This window comes from Macrotis lagotis, chromosome 1 (assembly GCF_037893015.1).
Source record: "Macrotis lagotis isolate mMagLag1 chromosome 1, bilby.v1.9.chrom.fasta, whole genome shotgun sequence".
Classification (NCBI taxonomy): domain Eukaryota; kingdom Metazoa; phylum Chordata; class Mammalia; order Peramelemorphia; family Peramelidae; genus Macrotis; species Macrotis lagotis.
In genome coordinates this window covers 824,720,509-824,736,285 of record NC_133658.1, presented here as the reverse complement: position 1 = coordinate 824,736,285, position 15,777 = coordinate 824,720,509, and the positions used below count along the sequence as shown (strand labels likewise).

Sequence of the window (15,777 nt, the reverse complement as noted above, 5' to 3'; positions counted from 1 at the left end):
GTAAACTGAGATTAGGATAAATAAGAAATTACACACCTCAGTCCTCCCCCCATGTAAGAAATCTTCCTTCATAAATTCAAGATATTTGACATTATGTTTCAATGAACAGCACTTCAGAAAGACAATCACCCTGTGTCGAAATTTGGATGATTCTAATTTTGAATTGCTTTTTATGAGTAACTTTGATTTTGTGCAATCATTCAATCAGCTTTGAAAGCCTCCCTCCCAACTGATATCTTATTGCCTGATCCTGCTATCACATACTTTGTTTCTTCCTTAAGGACATGATTTCTTTCTCATTACACTCAATCTGGAATAATGTATATTATGAAAACAATGTAAAGACTGACAAATTGCCTTCTGTGGGGGTGGGGGGAGGGGGGAGGGAAGTAAGATTAGGGGAAAAATTGTAAAACTCAAAATAAATAAAATCTTAAAAAGCCTCCCCCCCTTTCTCTTTTCTCTATGATCTTACTTTAAACAAAATGCACAAACTCAAGTCAGCTTTCTATGGAAGCTGTCTGTTAGAAACCATAGCTGAACAAGAGTCCCCTCTACCACCTCTATTACCAGAGGCCATCCAAGCCTTTGCTTAGGGACAACTAGTGGAGAGAAGCCACAGACATCTCCAAGTGTATACTTACATTCAGGAAGCGACCTACATTTCCTTCTTTGGTAGCATCCAGTAAGTAAATGGCATCTTCATGAACTTTTTCCATGGACACTGGAACATCAACCTGTGTTTCAGAGAGTGATTCTTCATCACAAAAGATTTCTTGGTTTTGCCTATCCAGATGTCTTTCTTCTTGGGAGACTTGCTCCTGAACCTCACATTCTTTTATTCCTTTCTTATCACACATCTTCTCTACTGGACTTTCTTCTTTACAATGATGGTTATCCAGCATAGTACACTTGATCAACAGCTTGTCTTTGGAATTTTCACCAAGGCAGCCTGATGCCCCTAAGAGAAACGCCAGAAGAACTTTCACGGTTTGGCTGAAGAATATACTGAGATGAAAACTGTAATCATAAAACTGCACATTTTCTTGCTTATGGTCTCAAATTTATTTTGCTAGAAAACTACTCCTTTTTTCTTCAAATATGGAATCAGCTTCTGGCATGTATGGACAGCATTCTTTAATAGCTGCAGTACTTTAATTTTGTTTTGTTAGGTTTTTTTTTAAAGTACTTTTAATTTTTAAAACATTATGTACGGGGCGGCTAGGTGGCATTAGTGGATAAAGCACCAGCCCTGGAGTCAGGAGTACCTGGGTTATTACCTAGCTGTGTGGCCTTGGGCAAGCCACTTAACCCCGTTTGCCTTGCAAAAACCTAAAACAAAACAAAACAAAACAAAAAAACATTATGCACCTACTACATGCTGGGTATTGTGGTATACAGACAAAAATGAAATATTCTCTGTCCTGGGAAGGGATACAATACATAATTTTAGAAGCAGATGCTTGCATGTAAGACTTCCAAACAGATGCTAAGATTAAATACTGTGAGGGGAGGAGACAACTAATAGGGTTGCTGCCCAAGGTAGCAACATCTGTACTTTTTTGGATTATGTGATTATTCCTCTACTCATCTTTTCTTCTAATGCTTTGATGATGGTGTATCAGTAATACTGGGATCCTTGAGACTATGTCAATGAAATGTAAGCTTTGGTAGGTTCTACTAAGTTAGCAAAAGCTTCAAGTATAGGCCAGGTGAAGGCCTGTCATCTCAAGATCAAGCTCACGAAGGCCAGAAAGACCTCACCTGTCACTCTCTTTAACCAGAGGGCAATAAATTATTCTGATATGGCAACTCTGGAGAGACCATTAACTTAGGTAAAGAGAAGCTGGACTCAGTTTCACTCAGCTTTAGTGGACTCTGCTATTTAAGGCTGATGAAACCACATATCTTTACAGTAGTTACTGTTTTGAGTTTCAGTTGGCAGATCAGTCACTCCTTGTACCTTTTAGAGAAATATGAGAGTAGTAGGGATGCTGCCTCATCAACCAACCAAAGTAAACCTTCTATACAATGTCAAAAGACCCAGGAGAAGTCCTCCAATACAGGAGGTAGACAAGAATCACACAGGATGACAAGGTACAGATGGGAGGGAGTGCCCACAATGATGAGATTATGGGTCTATTGAGGGAAATGTTCTTTAGTAGGAAAAAAAGCAATAAAATCAAACATTTTTTAAGGCAAAGGAGAAAAATCTCCTTTGCAACTTGAATTGCATAAAGAATGTTATTTTTGGGGGTGGCTAGGTGGCATAGTGGATAAAGCACTGGCCCTGGAGTCAGGAGTACCTGAGTTCAAATCCGGTCTCAGACACTTAATAATTACCTAGCTGTGTGGCCTTGGGCAAGCCACTTAACCCCATTTGCCTTGCAAAAAAAAAAAAAAAACTAAAAAAAAAGAATGTTATTTTTTTTCTCTTTTAAGTCTCATTTTATCTCTATAAGTTGATCCTTTTCCTTCAGTTATGGTTATACTTTAATCAGGTTGCTGCTATCCACTGTTCTTAAATGTATTAATATTTAAATCATGGACTATCCATAAAGCTCAATAGCATTCCAAAGAAAAAATCATGAAATTATATTATATGAATGAACTTATCAGTGAAATAAATGGTTAAAAGTTAAAGAATGGACTTGGAAATAATATTTGCCTTTCTAGTATTCTCCTCCTTCAGAATAACTTTAGAGGCTATTCTGTCACCCAAACTAAAGTCCTTAGGAGAAGTTAAAAAGGGACAGCAAAGACTATTCATCACAGTAGTGGATTCTTGGGGATGGTGATAACTAGTTTCATTTTTATAATGAAAATCAGAGTTTATACAGAATAGAATTAATAGAAACTGATATATAGGTCAAGTATATTTATAATGAATGGTGCCTATGACCTGTTGGCCTCCAAGGTCCTTTCCAGTTCTAGATCTGTGACCCTATCATTCAGGGTCTTCTGGACACAACAAACAGGATTTGGCATTTTTTTGGCTTGACACTAGCAAAAAGCTGAGGAGAGGCACAGTTCTCCTAGGAACATGCTTACCCTCCAGAACTATGCTCTGATTCAACTATGGAACCAAGAGGGACTCTTCTATCCCAAGATTACTAGATCCAGGTCCATCACTCTTGAAGGTTCCACTGTAGGATTTCTTCTAGCAATCCTGACACTGGAGAACCAGGCCTCATCAGGTGTTTAGATACTAGGTTACAGGTAACTCTGGCTCAATAACAAGTTTGTTATAGTGTCCAAGAGCAATGAAAAAAAGGGGAAAAATGACTCAAAGTTTAATTAAAAACAGGCAAAACATCAGGAGCAGAAGAAAACCCTACTTTTCTTTTCAATGGTATCGGAGGTTGGTTGAACTTCAGTTGGCTGAGTTTCATCCTCCTCTTCTGAGCTTATACCAGACTCCAGGGTAATAATTCCCTTTAAAAAAAAAAAAGAAGGTTGCTATATTTTATTTTCCTGGTTAAGGAGAAGAAATTAGCATTTAAAACTTTTCCAAGTGAATGCACCCAGCTTTCCTTGCCCCACCCTAGGATGCCTTAAAGAAAGAAAAGACTTCTGTCTACATTCACAATATTCCAGCTATTGTTGGGGGAGAAGTTTTCACCCTTAAATTGCTAGTATAGCATATTTTTTATTACACAGTCAGGAACACTAGAGAGGACCAAGAAATTCTCCCATTTGAGGAGTTAGGTTAAAGGACTTGCCTCCTACAATTTTAGACACTATCCAGACTGAGTTCACTCAATACTGTAATGACAATACATGTTTAAAGGAAGAGCCTGGGACAAATAATAGTCAAAAAGATATTTTTGAATATTTGGGTATTGAAGAAATTAAAATAAAGTTAAGTCAATATTTATTAAGCGACTAAAGTAACTCCTACTATCTATAAAGAATTTAATTCAAGAAGGGATCACATGATTTAGAGAAGGAAAACCCAAAATGCTAAGTGAGGTTCAACTCAACACAACAAGCAATGAAATTACTAAGCACCTTGTACGCACCAGACAAGGTGCTGGATGTAAAAGACACAAAGACTCAAACCCAACATTTTTAACCCTCCTTGGCTGTCTTCAAGGAGTTGAGATTGTGCTGGGGGTGGGGAGACACTCATCACCAGATAATCAGGGAGGGCACTGTAGTGGGGTGGGGCGGTGCCCAAGTCAGCCTTAAAGAGGCCGAGGTTCCAAGAAGCAGAGATGAGTGGGGAGAGCATTCTCAGGATGGGACAGAAGTTCTGTAAAGGCCCAGAGATAGGAGGCAGAATCTCTTCTGAGGGGGAGTCACAGGAAATGATTCTAGAAAGATGGCTCCTGGTGGACTAGAAGGGCTTTCCAATGCTAAAGAGAGGATTCTACATTTTATCCTGGAGGCTACTGGGAGCCATGAATACTTCTTGAGGAGGAGAATGAAGTGGTCAGAGCCTGGGAAGCTGAGAGATGAGAACAGAGGCTGCCTGGCACAGGAGATGGGCAGGGAAAATCAGGAAATGGAGTCTTATTTGAGGCGGGTCTAACTGGATCAAAGGTTACATAGAGGCAGGGGTATATCATACAAGAAGACTGGAGAGTGGTGATCAGACAGGGAGGAGGAGAATTAGGAAAAAATGCAGTGTCCCAAAAACCCTTTTAAGAGAAGAGGGTGACTGATAAAGTCAAAGAGGGGTCAAGAAGTTTGAGGACTGGGAAAAAGGCATTGAATTTATCAATTAAAAGATCGGCAGAATTAGAGCGAGCAGTTTCAGTGGAATGAGGTTAAAAACTAGAAAGTTCTCTCTAGAAATTCTCCTATCTGCTCCGGGCCCACCTCAGGTCTCCTGATTCTAGTCCCTCCCTTCTCCAATCCATCCTCCATACAGTTGCAAATAATTAGAGACAAGTCTGATCATATTACTGCTCTACTAAAAGTTTAGAATAAAGTAAACCATCATCAGCTTATCCCTGAAAGCCCTTCAGTATACAGCTCTCCTTCAGCTTTCCAGACCTAAATCCCATTAGGACCCTTCACACACTCTGTTCTCCTCTCTCAAGGTTAGAAGGCTCAGCTCGAGGACCACCTCCTGGATGAAGCCCTTCCTGATCCCTGCAGTTGTTAAGTGCTCTTTCTCTCTTCATACTACTTTGTATTCATTGATTTGTATATTCATATCCCCATCAGTAGAACAGGAACTCCTTGAGAGATTATTTTATTTGTGTCTAACATTTAGTGCTTTACACAGAGTAGACACTTCACAAATGCAGGTTGAACTGAATGATGCCACTTGCTCACTGCCCCATCTCCTTTCTGGGCCAGTGGGCTTCATTCTTTGATGTGTTTTACCAGGGACAGATGGAAGGATGTGAGGTGGCCCATCTCTATTGTCAAATAAGCCCATAAAACCCCCTTGCCTGACACCCCACCCAAAACAACAGTTATTTCTTCTAATTCTTTCATTTAAGCAAGCTTTCTTCTTTTCTCTTCTTCCTTCCCAATCACACTATATGCTCTGTACACATTAGGTACTTCATAAACATGGGTGCAGCATGTGTCTTGCAATTTTATCCTCCAATAAGAGAAACCCCAAACACAAATAAAAGAAAAATTTTATGAAATAGTAGGGATGGATAAGGAGAGTTAATATTTCTGTCATTTCATAGAAGAGACAACTCAATAGCCAACTACTACTTTTGCTAGTTCTTACCCCCTTTTTCCGAAAGTTTTGAAGAAGGGCTGCTTTAGTTTTAGGTCTTCTCCTGGCTGGTTGATTTTCAATCCTTAGATTATATTCATATTTCTCATCCCTGGGACAGAGAAGATATCATTGCGACTATATTCACAGCACCAAATCTCTGTTCTGGGCTTTGACACTTCTACAGAACAGAGGGTATTCATTTCTAAAAATTTAACTCATAAGGCAAATAAATACTCTTTCTCATAAAAGCATCATTACTATATAATACATATACATTCCCTATGGGGGAATGTTATAACTTTAAAACATACCAAAAAAGGAGATAAATTCAGAAAATGAAATTTAGGTTAGATGAATCAACAATAAAAAATGAAAATTCTGAGCATCTAGATGAAAATAATCACAACTAATTCCACAAATGTATTTGAGAGAAATAAAGTATCATTGGAAAAGTTTTCTTAGTTTCTCAAAGCATTCTATTTTCAGATTTTGGAGATAGGTGAAATTAAAATAACAAGCTTTAGAGGTTGAGGAAAGAAATGAAAACCTCTTTGTTCAGCACTAAGACCCTTCATGTGGAAAAATGAGATTGGAGCTTACTGAATAGATGGGTTTATATCACTGCTAAGCTCAATCAGGTACTCCCCAGTCTCTGTGTCCTCAGGAACTGTTCCTACTTCAATCTGGACAAACTCAATTTCAGGATCAGAATAAACAGCTTCCATTCTCCTCTTCTTCAAAAGAGCTGGGGATCCATTGACATTGGTAGCAGAGTTTGCCTCTCCTTCTTCCTCTTTTCCATCAACAGAGCCAATTTGCTCCAGACCAACTCTGCTTAATAATCTCCCTGAAAGAAAAACAGAACTTTCATCCTGTCAGAAAATGTTATGATTGAATTAAGAAAGGAACTTGGAAAATGAGTGCTTAGTAACTGAGGACAAGCCATTTAGTCTCACTGTGTGAAAGTGAATCTGATTCACAAAACTGAGATTTGAACAATGAACTAAGTTTTGAAATACACAACTCATGGAATCCAGTGTACAAATCCTATCTCTAACACTTATTAGCGGTGTGATAACAGGCAAGGCACCAACTCTAGGCCTATCTGTAATACAGAAGTCTGATTCCTTGTGATACTTGTTTCACACTGTTGCTGAGAGGTTCAAATGCTAAAATGTGTAAAAATGCTTTGTAAACCACAGAAAGTTATAAATGTTGATCTATTATAATATTACATTTTTTACCTACAATACTACAAAAGAGAATATGTACAACTGTAGTTACATGAAAGGCCTTAACAGTGCAGACTTTGTATTTTAAAAACATCTTTTAGAACACAAACTCTTACTAGAAACATGCTTTTTTGAAATGGAAGTTTATTTTTTTGCCCTGTGTTCTGATTTAAAATAAAATCCTCCATTAAGATTTACACACATAAATATGCATTCTATTTTGTTTTGTTTATTTGACAAGATTAAAAATTGGTGGGTGAGCTTTCCTGGTTGGTTGCTAGATCAGGAGAGAGGGTGAAGATGAATTGCTTTTGCTTTGCTTCAATAATAAAGGGAAAAAAAATCAATGAAACTTCTGGGTCACCATTTACTTAGCCTTTGGACAGCATTGAGGTTCTCTCCATCCTTGAGATGTAAAAAGCACCAATGTCCATATGCTGGGACAGAGGGAAGAGGGGACAGAGCAACAGAAGGGTGTGGAAGGACAGTGTGTGAATGGGGATAAGGATTGCTTTTAACTCTGATTTAGCTTCAAACTCCTATTACTCACATGGGAATAGTTCATAGAACTTAGAGCGCTCTAGAGATTTGGTTAAGTGGCAGAGTCAGATCTAGAACTCATGTCCTGTGATGAAAATATCAGGGTTTTTTCCATAACAGTCCACTCTGACATGCCACTCTGAAAGCAAGTAGAAGGCCTGGTCAGTGCTGCTTCTGCACTTTGAGTCAGACAAATGCCAGACAACTTAATTTGACTGTTATATTTAAAGATCTGCCTTCTCTCACCTCAAACGTGTCTTTTTTTTTTCCATTTATTTTTATTTTGAATTTTTTACAATTTCCCCACAATCTTGCTCCCCACCCCCCGAAGGCAGTCTGTTAGTCCTTACATTGTTTCCATGGTATACATGGAAGTTGAATGTGATGAGAAAGAAATCATATCCTTAAGGAAGAAAAATAACGTATTGTGCATGATTGTTGCACTAATGGAATGAGCAAGTCCATCAAGGCTGGTCATCACACCATGTTGCTGCTAGGGTACACAATGTTCCTCTGGTTTTACTCATTTCGCTCAGTGTCAGTCCATGCAAATCTTTCCAGGCTTCCCTGAATTCCCATCCCTCCTGGCTTCTAACAGAATAGTGTTCTATCCCATACATATACCACATTTTGTTAAGCCATTCACATTAATTTCCAATTCTTTGCCACCACAGAGCTGCTATGAATATTTTTATACAAGTGATGTTTTTTTATACATTACTAAAATATTCTTGTTTAAGAGTAAATATAATACCCCCCCAAAAAATATAGACCCTCATGAGAAATAAAGTAAAGGAAAGAGAAAAAAAATGTGTTTCAGTCTGTGTTCTGATACCATCAGCTCTGTCTCGAGTGGATCACATTCTTTACGATGAGTCCATCATAAAAGTTACTTCCACATTTTTGCACTATTGCTGTTGCTAATTGTAATTCCCTCAATCCATTCCTCCCCACTACCATATATTATATTTTCTCCCTCCTTTCACCCTGTCCCTCTTCTAAAATGTGCTGTAAGGGAAGCTGAGTAGCACAATGGACTGATCACCAGCCCTGGGGCCAAGAGGCCCCGAGCCCACATACCACCCCTGAGACCCAGCAACCACCTGGCCCCATGGTTCCAGACAGGTCACCCAATCCCAGCCCCTTGCAAGAAGTAAAGAAAATGTGTTATATCTGACTGTTCTCTCCTATGATCTACCCTCTCCTCTATCACCCACACCCCGCCTCCTTTTTACTCTAGATATCTATACCCTATTGAGTGTATGCTGTTTCCTCTCTGAGCCATTTCCTTTTTTTTTTTATTTTTAGGTTTTTGCAAGGCAAATGGGGTTAAGTGGCTTGCCCAAGGCCACACAGCTAGGTAATTATTAAGTGTCTGAGACTGGATTTGAACCCAGGTACTCCTGACTCCAAGGCCAGTGCTTTATCCACTATGCCACCTAGCTGCCCATCTGAGCCATTTCCAATGAGAGTAAAGGTTCCCTCATTCCCCCTTGTCTCCCCTCTTCTATATCATTGCAAAAGCTCATTGTAAAAAACAAAAATCTTTTATATGAAATATCTTAGCCCATTCCACCTCTCTTTTCCCTTACTCCCAGTGCATTTCCCTTTCAGCCACTGACTCCATCCTTACAATATATTATATCTTTAAATTCAGCTTTCTCCTATGCTTCATCTATAAAAGCTCCTTCTACCTGCTCTACCAAATGAGAAGGTTCATATGAGCATTATAGGTATCATTTTTCTATGCAGGAATACATGCAGTTCATCATCATCATCTTTAAGTCCCTCATAATTTACCCTTTTCCTCAGCTCTCTATGCTTCACCTGAGTCCTGTATTTGAAGGTCAAACTTTTTGTTCAGCTCTGGTTGTTTCAACAGGAACATTTGAAATTTCCCTGGTTCATTGAAAGTCCATCTTTTCCCCTGGAAGAGTATATTCAGTTTTGCTAGGTAGGCGATTCTCAGTTGCATTCCAAGCTCTTGCCTTCTGGAATATTATTTTAATTTTTTGGGGGGGGGTCTCTTTCTGGGGAAGATCAGTGGATTTTCTCAATTTCTATTTTGCCCTTTGCTTCTAGAATATCAGGGCAATTTTCCTGTAGGATTTCTTTAAAAATAAGGTCAAGGCTCTTTTCCTGATCATGACTTTCAGGTATCCCAATAATTGTTGAATTATCTTTCCTGAATCTGTTTTCAAGATCAGTTCAATGAAATGTTTCACACTTTCCTTCTAATTTTTCATTTTTTTGGTGTTGAAGTATTATGTCTTAACTTCTTGTAAAGTCATCAGCTTCCTTTAGCTCCATTCTACATCTGAAGGATTTGTTTTCCTCAGAGAGCTTTCTTATCTCCTTTTCCATCTCTCCAATTCTGCTTTTTAAGGCATTCTTTTCCTCAATAATTTTTTGAACTGTTTTATCCATTTGACCTATGCTGATTTTTAACATGTTATTTTCTTCAGCATTTTTTTTGGATCTCCTTGACTAAGCTGCTGACCTTCTTTTCATGTTTTTCCTGTATCTCTCTCATTTCTTTTCCCAATTTTTCTTTTATCTCCCTTACTTGATTTTCAAAATCTTTTTTGAACTCTGTCATAACCTGATCCCAATTTCCGTTTTTCATGGAGTCTTTAGATGAAGGAGCTTGTACTTCCTCATCTTCAAATTGAGGAGGATTCTTGGGATGACAAAGAATTTCTCAATGGTGCTCCTCTTTTTTTCCCTCTGTTTACTCATTTCTCCAGTCTGTGCCTGGTTTTGGGGTGCTTCCTGAGCTTTTGAGTATTACTGGTATACCTGTTTTGGAGGTTTTGGGGAAAACTCCACTGGGACCTTTATTCCTCCAAGGTCTTATGCTCTCTTGCTATGCTTTGATATATAGATGACCACAGGCACTCAACTCCCCTCTGCCCTGGAGCTGTGAGGAAGGGCCCTGCTATCTTAGTATGGAAGGCTAAACTACAACCTGGATCTGAGTGTGGGCAAACAGCAGAGTTCTGCCCCAGGGAGAGCAGAGAGATTTCTGCAGTCTCCCCTGACCCCCTGTCTGTGGGCTGGGCTCTGGAGGTGCAGGCTGCTTTCTCCCAATCTTACTGCAGGTTCTGCAGCTGGTGTTCCTCACTCCACACTTATTCTGGTGTAGCAGAGTTCTCTCATGGCCCCTTCAAGCTGTTGCAAGTGATCCCTGGGCTGTGCTGGGCTGTGCTGTGGCTTTTTTCCAACCCTGGTCCTGGTGAAACAAATCTTTCTCACGAAATTTCCAAGTTATCTTGGACTGGGAAAATGTATCACTCAATCTTTCTGTGACTTCTGCCCCTCTAAACTTTGACTAGAGTCATAATTTGCTGTCTTTTGGAGTTTTGCAGGGGGAGTAATTTCTGGGAAATGCTGCCTTCACTCTGCCATCTTCCCCACAATATCCCTAAACAATGTCTTAAGAACTGATGACAACAAAGAAAGGAAGATATAGAAGCATACTGTATAGGCTTAAGAAATATTTGCCAATTAAGAAAATTAGACCTTTCCTTTTGTTTTCTCTATGTCCTTTTCTTTAACATACAGCTTTTCTCTTCCCATGTAGAATACCTAGGACCTTCTCAAATTACTCCTCCTTTCACCTCCGGTCATTAGTTAGAAACCTCAAATTGACTTCTCTCTCCTCTTCAATGATGCTTCCTGTCACCAGTACAGACTCAGTAAACAAAGCAGTGTCTTTGAAATCATCATCAATCACCCATAACTGACTCAAATAAAATTTTTTTTCAGCACAAGACTTCATTTTACCTGAGTAAGTGCAAACAAATGTCCCTTTGTCAATATCATCGAGGCAACGGACTCCCCATCCTTTCTTCTCAGTTTTGAAAACCTGAAGACGAACTTGAAGACCCTGCTGGACAACTCTGTTCTGACATGTTCTTGGATCACATTTGCACAAGAAGCTGCATTCAAAAATTCTACCATTGAAAAATGTAATAGAAAAAAAATTAGACAGACGTAGCCAAGTAAAACATTGATATATATAAATAAGAGAAAACATTCAGGTAAGGGGTGGGGTGGGGTGAGGGGGAGAAAAGCAAATATTGACATCAGCAGTATTGCTATCATTTTCAATGTACAGATAGAGAACTCTGAACATAGGATGCCTACCCTTTTAAAGCTATGCTTTATTTAGACTGCAGGGCCTAGGGGCTAAAATGGAAAAATAAGCACAGAGGGGAGATAAGAGGAAAGCTACGTAGAGACCATGGCAAAAAGATCAGGCTCAGAAATCAGTCTGTAAGAAGAAAAGAGAGAGAAGTCAAGTTTTAACAAAAAAGGAAAAAGGTCTATGTATAGAAATTTCATAGAAGAATTTTTTGTAGTAGTAAAGAATCAGAAACAAAGTGAACAAATGAATTTATGGCATAATATTGTACTATTAGAAATGATAAATATGACTGACTCAGAGAAACCTGTAAAGATTTGATGAACAGAAGAATGAAGGAAGTAGCACCAGGAAAACAATTTATATGAGGATTACAGTAAGGTCAAAGGAAACAACTCTGAAAGACTACTGAAAGATCCCTGCAGAGTCTCAGCATGATGACAGAAGCCTAATGATGAACATCCCATATCATCCCCAAAGCCTGTCATTTTGGCAATGGTAGTAGCTGGATATGAGTACAGAATGAGACATTTTTCGGGTACAGTCAATGGTTAGATTTGCTTTGTGTGACTATACTTATTTTTTACAAGACAAGACTTCCATTGGGAAAAAAGAGAAGAGTTCTTAGGGAATGAAATAACTTCTAAAAAAAGAAAGAAAGGAGCATCCATAAGACATTTAAAAATTATACAGAAAACTATAAAGTTCAGAAAGGGACATAAACAGAGAAACTGTGTTATTATGCTTAATTTAATACAACTTTCAAAAATATTTAACAGGTAGTGGTTTCATATACAATCATGTTTTTTGTTCTTTAAATACTGCAATGCTCATGTTCATTAAATATATAATATATATTATATATATATATATATATATATATATATATATATATATATATAAAATATATATAAATGGACTTGTGATTCCATTGGCATATGAAACTACCAAATGAGAAAATACCCTCTACTAATTCAAGTCAGCAGCACCTTTTCTAAAACTTAATAGTTTGAAGGAGTTCCCTAGAGCACTGTGACTGGGGATCAAAGGCAGGACTTGAATCCAAGTCTTCTTGGATTTGAGGCTGCCCTTTATCATTACATATTACACTTCAAGTTCTTAACAAAAAAAGAAAATTTATAGATAAATAAGGTAAAATAAATAAGGGAGAAGGCTAGATGGAAGCCCTAAGGGGAATACTAGGAGAATTCCAGGTTTCTGATTACTCTTGATCAAGTGATCCAGATTAAAAAAAAAGACCCTACTTTATTTTCTATATTTAAATTTGCAAATACTAATAGAAGATGGTCATATTTCCAAAGTTCAGATCTTATAAATTCTCCATATAAATGTATTAATCAATAAAGAATTTCTAGGTGTAGGCAACTCCTATAGTAAAGGCAAAATACTTTAATAAAAAATTATTAAGTGACCATTATAAAGAATGTAATGTTAGATGCTAGAAAAGTGACAAAGATGAAGGAGTTTGTAAAATGTAATAGAGGAATATGAGCCATGTAAAATGCAAAGTAGCACAGGTTAAATACAGGAAAGTTCTATAAGGCAGAAGATCAGAAAAAGGAGAAATCATTTTTAGTGGAAGGGCTAAGGAAGGCAGCTTCTCTGGGAAGGGTCTTGAAGGACAGGTAGAATGGCAACAGGCATGATGAGTGTTACTGACTTCCATTTCAAGGACAAACTTAACTGTTTTACATTTTTATTCTTTAAAGCAATTGTTTTTTGCACAACTGTCACAGGCAGTGAGATTTAGATTGCTGAGAATCAATTGAGCAACAAGCATTTATTAAATACTCACTACAAATCAGGTCCTTGGCATACAAAGACCAAGATGAAAAGTTTCTGCCTTCAAGATAACATTCTCTTAGGGAAGATAATCTGGACACATAAGTATATATGAAAATACAAATTACACACCTGAGAAGACAAATCATGTTATGGGACAATGAGAAAGAGGAAACCCCTCATCATCTATGATCCCTCTCAAACAAAACATGAATACTTCTTACCCGTTGGGTATAGGCTGCTGCAGTCTTTTATAGCTATAGCCATAAGTGGGTTTAACACTTGACCATGCAGAACTCTCATCATAGCCCTTTGCTGTCAGCTGGAGGCATGCACATTTTTCTCTAAAAGTTGGGCGATAGGTGAAGTAAAAATATATAAGCACAAGGTCAGCAAGTGAAAAAGGACAGCAATGAAGTGGGGAGGGAAAAGGAGGGACATATAGGCAGTTTGCTTATTCATCTGGGCAGGGGTCTTTACAGCACAACCCATTGTCCAAAGTCCAGGGTCCTGGCAAAAAGGAAAAGAGATGGCTCCAATTTATGTATATTATTCCAGGACTTTATTCTGCTTCTACTCCCTCACTTCCTTAGTTGAAGTTTCCTACAATTTTCCAATATGTTATGACCATCCTCTCTTGAACAGGAAGATCTGTTGTGATGATTAATTAAGAATTTTGTATATGCTTGTAAGTTATCTTCACTGGCACATGGAAAGCCTGGGCAAACAACAATTTGGCATCTAGTCACTCAAATCTCTTTTTCTTTACTTAAGTACTGAAACAATGTTTAATAATTAGACAATCAGATATAAATATTTGTGTATATGAAGGTGGGTAGATCTTATCAAGTGTATTTGATAGAAAATCAAACCTAGATTTTAGTTCCAAATTTGTCAATAACTCTTACAGTGACTTTTGGCAAGGTGATTTAAGTTCTCTGGACCTTGGTTTCCTCATTTGTAAATTGGGGAATCATAGCATCCAATCCATTCTCTACTCAAAGAACAAATCCTATTTATACTATCTCTACCAAGTAATAATCCAGCTTCCATTAATATACCTACAGTCACTCCCTGAGGCATTATATTATAGCTTTGGACAACTACAACTACTAATTCATTTTCCCTTATGTTTAGCTGAAATGTGCTTTCCTTTAATTTTGATTAACTGGTCTTAAGTCTGTCCTTCAAAGTAGAGCAAAACAAATCTAATGCATTTTCCACATAACAACCCTCAAAATACTAGAAGATAGTTCTCATTCTTCCCCCTTATTCTCTTCTTTTCTAATCCATATCTTTGACCTTTTTGACTACAATGTGATAATGTTAACCTCTACTGAGTTTATAGCTAACAATTTCCCAGATTGGTTTTTTTTTGTCCACGTGAATCAGGCAGTTAAGTTACATAAGAGAGAGTGTTAGACTGAAATATGCAAAGACCTGAATTCAGGTCCTGCCTAAGATATTTATTAGCTGGGTGAATGATCATATCCCCTAAACCTCTCTATGTTTCCATTTTCTCATTTGTAAAATGAGGTGGTTAGATTTGATGACCCCTAATGTTGCTTTCTGTTCTAAGTCTATACTCCTATGATTTTGTAGCAAGGTCTTCCTTAGCCTATACAGTTGATTAAAAAACCCCAAAATACAAGACTTTAAATTTAGTCTTATGAAATTATTAGTTTATCAATCAGCCAAAGCACCATGGTACAGAAGAAAAGGCAGGAGAATCAGAGACTGAAGACCTAGGTTCAAGTTAAGGCATATCACATAGTATACATGATACTAGGTAGGTCATTTAACCTATTGGACACTCAATTTTACTTCTCTGTTAAAAATGAGACAGTGATCATTACATTAAACATCTGAAAGGTTAGGGGAAAGCTTAATATGCTTTCCCCTAACTGATATATATATATATATATATATATATATATATATATATATATATATATATATATATATATATATATATATAAAATTTATTAAAAGCTACTTAGATCATATTTCTATCATCCAAGCTATGCACTAGCCCTCCCAGATTCAAGGTATGAATAAATCCAATAAGTCAACTATCCATGACTTCATTGAAATCACTGATAAAAACATCCAACAGAACAGGGCCAAGTATGGTTAGTCCCCTACCATATGATTCAATGCTTACATCTCCACAATGACATTCATCAGCATTCTTTGGGTCCGGTCAATCACCACTAGATCCCTAATTATTGTCCACATCTCTTCATCATGTCCACAATGATATCATGAGAGATATAGCTAAATATAGCTGAAATTCAAGTATAATATGTCCACAGCATTCCTTTAATCTAATAGTTTAGCAATCACAGAAAGGATTGGATTATAAA

The 15,777-nt window shown here is 37.6% G+C and overlaps 1 protein-coding gene across 3 annotated transcripts in view; it reads right to left on the bottom strand.

Moving 5' to 3' along the window:
* The window catches only part of SETDB2 (SET domain bifurcated histone lysine methyltransferase 2), a 52,229-nt gene that overhangs the window by 3,800 nt on the left and 32,652 nt on the right, over positions 1-15,777 (bottom strand). For 2 of the 3 annotated variants that reach the window (XM_074217135.1, XM_074217136.1), the window contains 6 exons: positions 13,636-13,755; positions 11,248-11,417; positions 6,290-6,536; positions 5,699-5,798; positions 3,339-3,435; positions 645-961 (listed from right to left, as the gene is read on the bottom strand). In XM_074217135.1, the coding sequence (XP_074073236.1) occupies positions 645-961; positions 3,339-3,435; positions 5,699-5,798; positions 6,290-6,536; positions 11,248-11,417; positions 13,636-13,755 (1,051 nt within the window). The remainder of the gene's footprint in view (positions 1-644; positions 962-3,338; positions 3,436-5,698; positions 5,799-6,289; positions 6,537-11,247; positions 11,418-13,635; positions 13,756-15,777) is intronic. The other variant, XM_074217137.1, reaches the window with a different exon arrangement.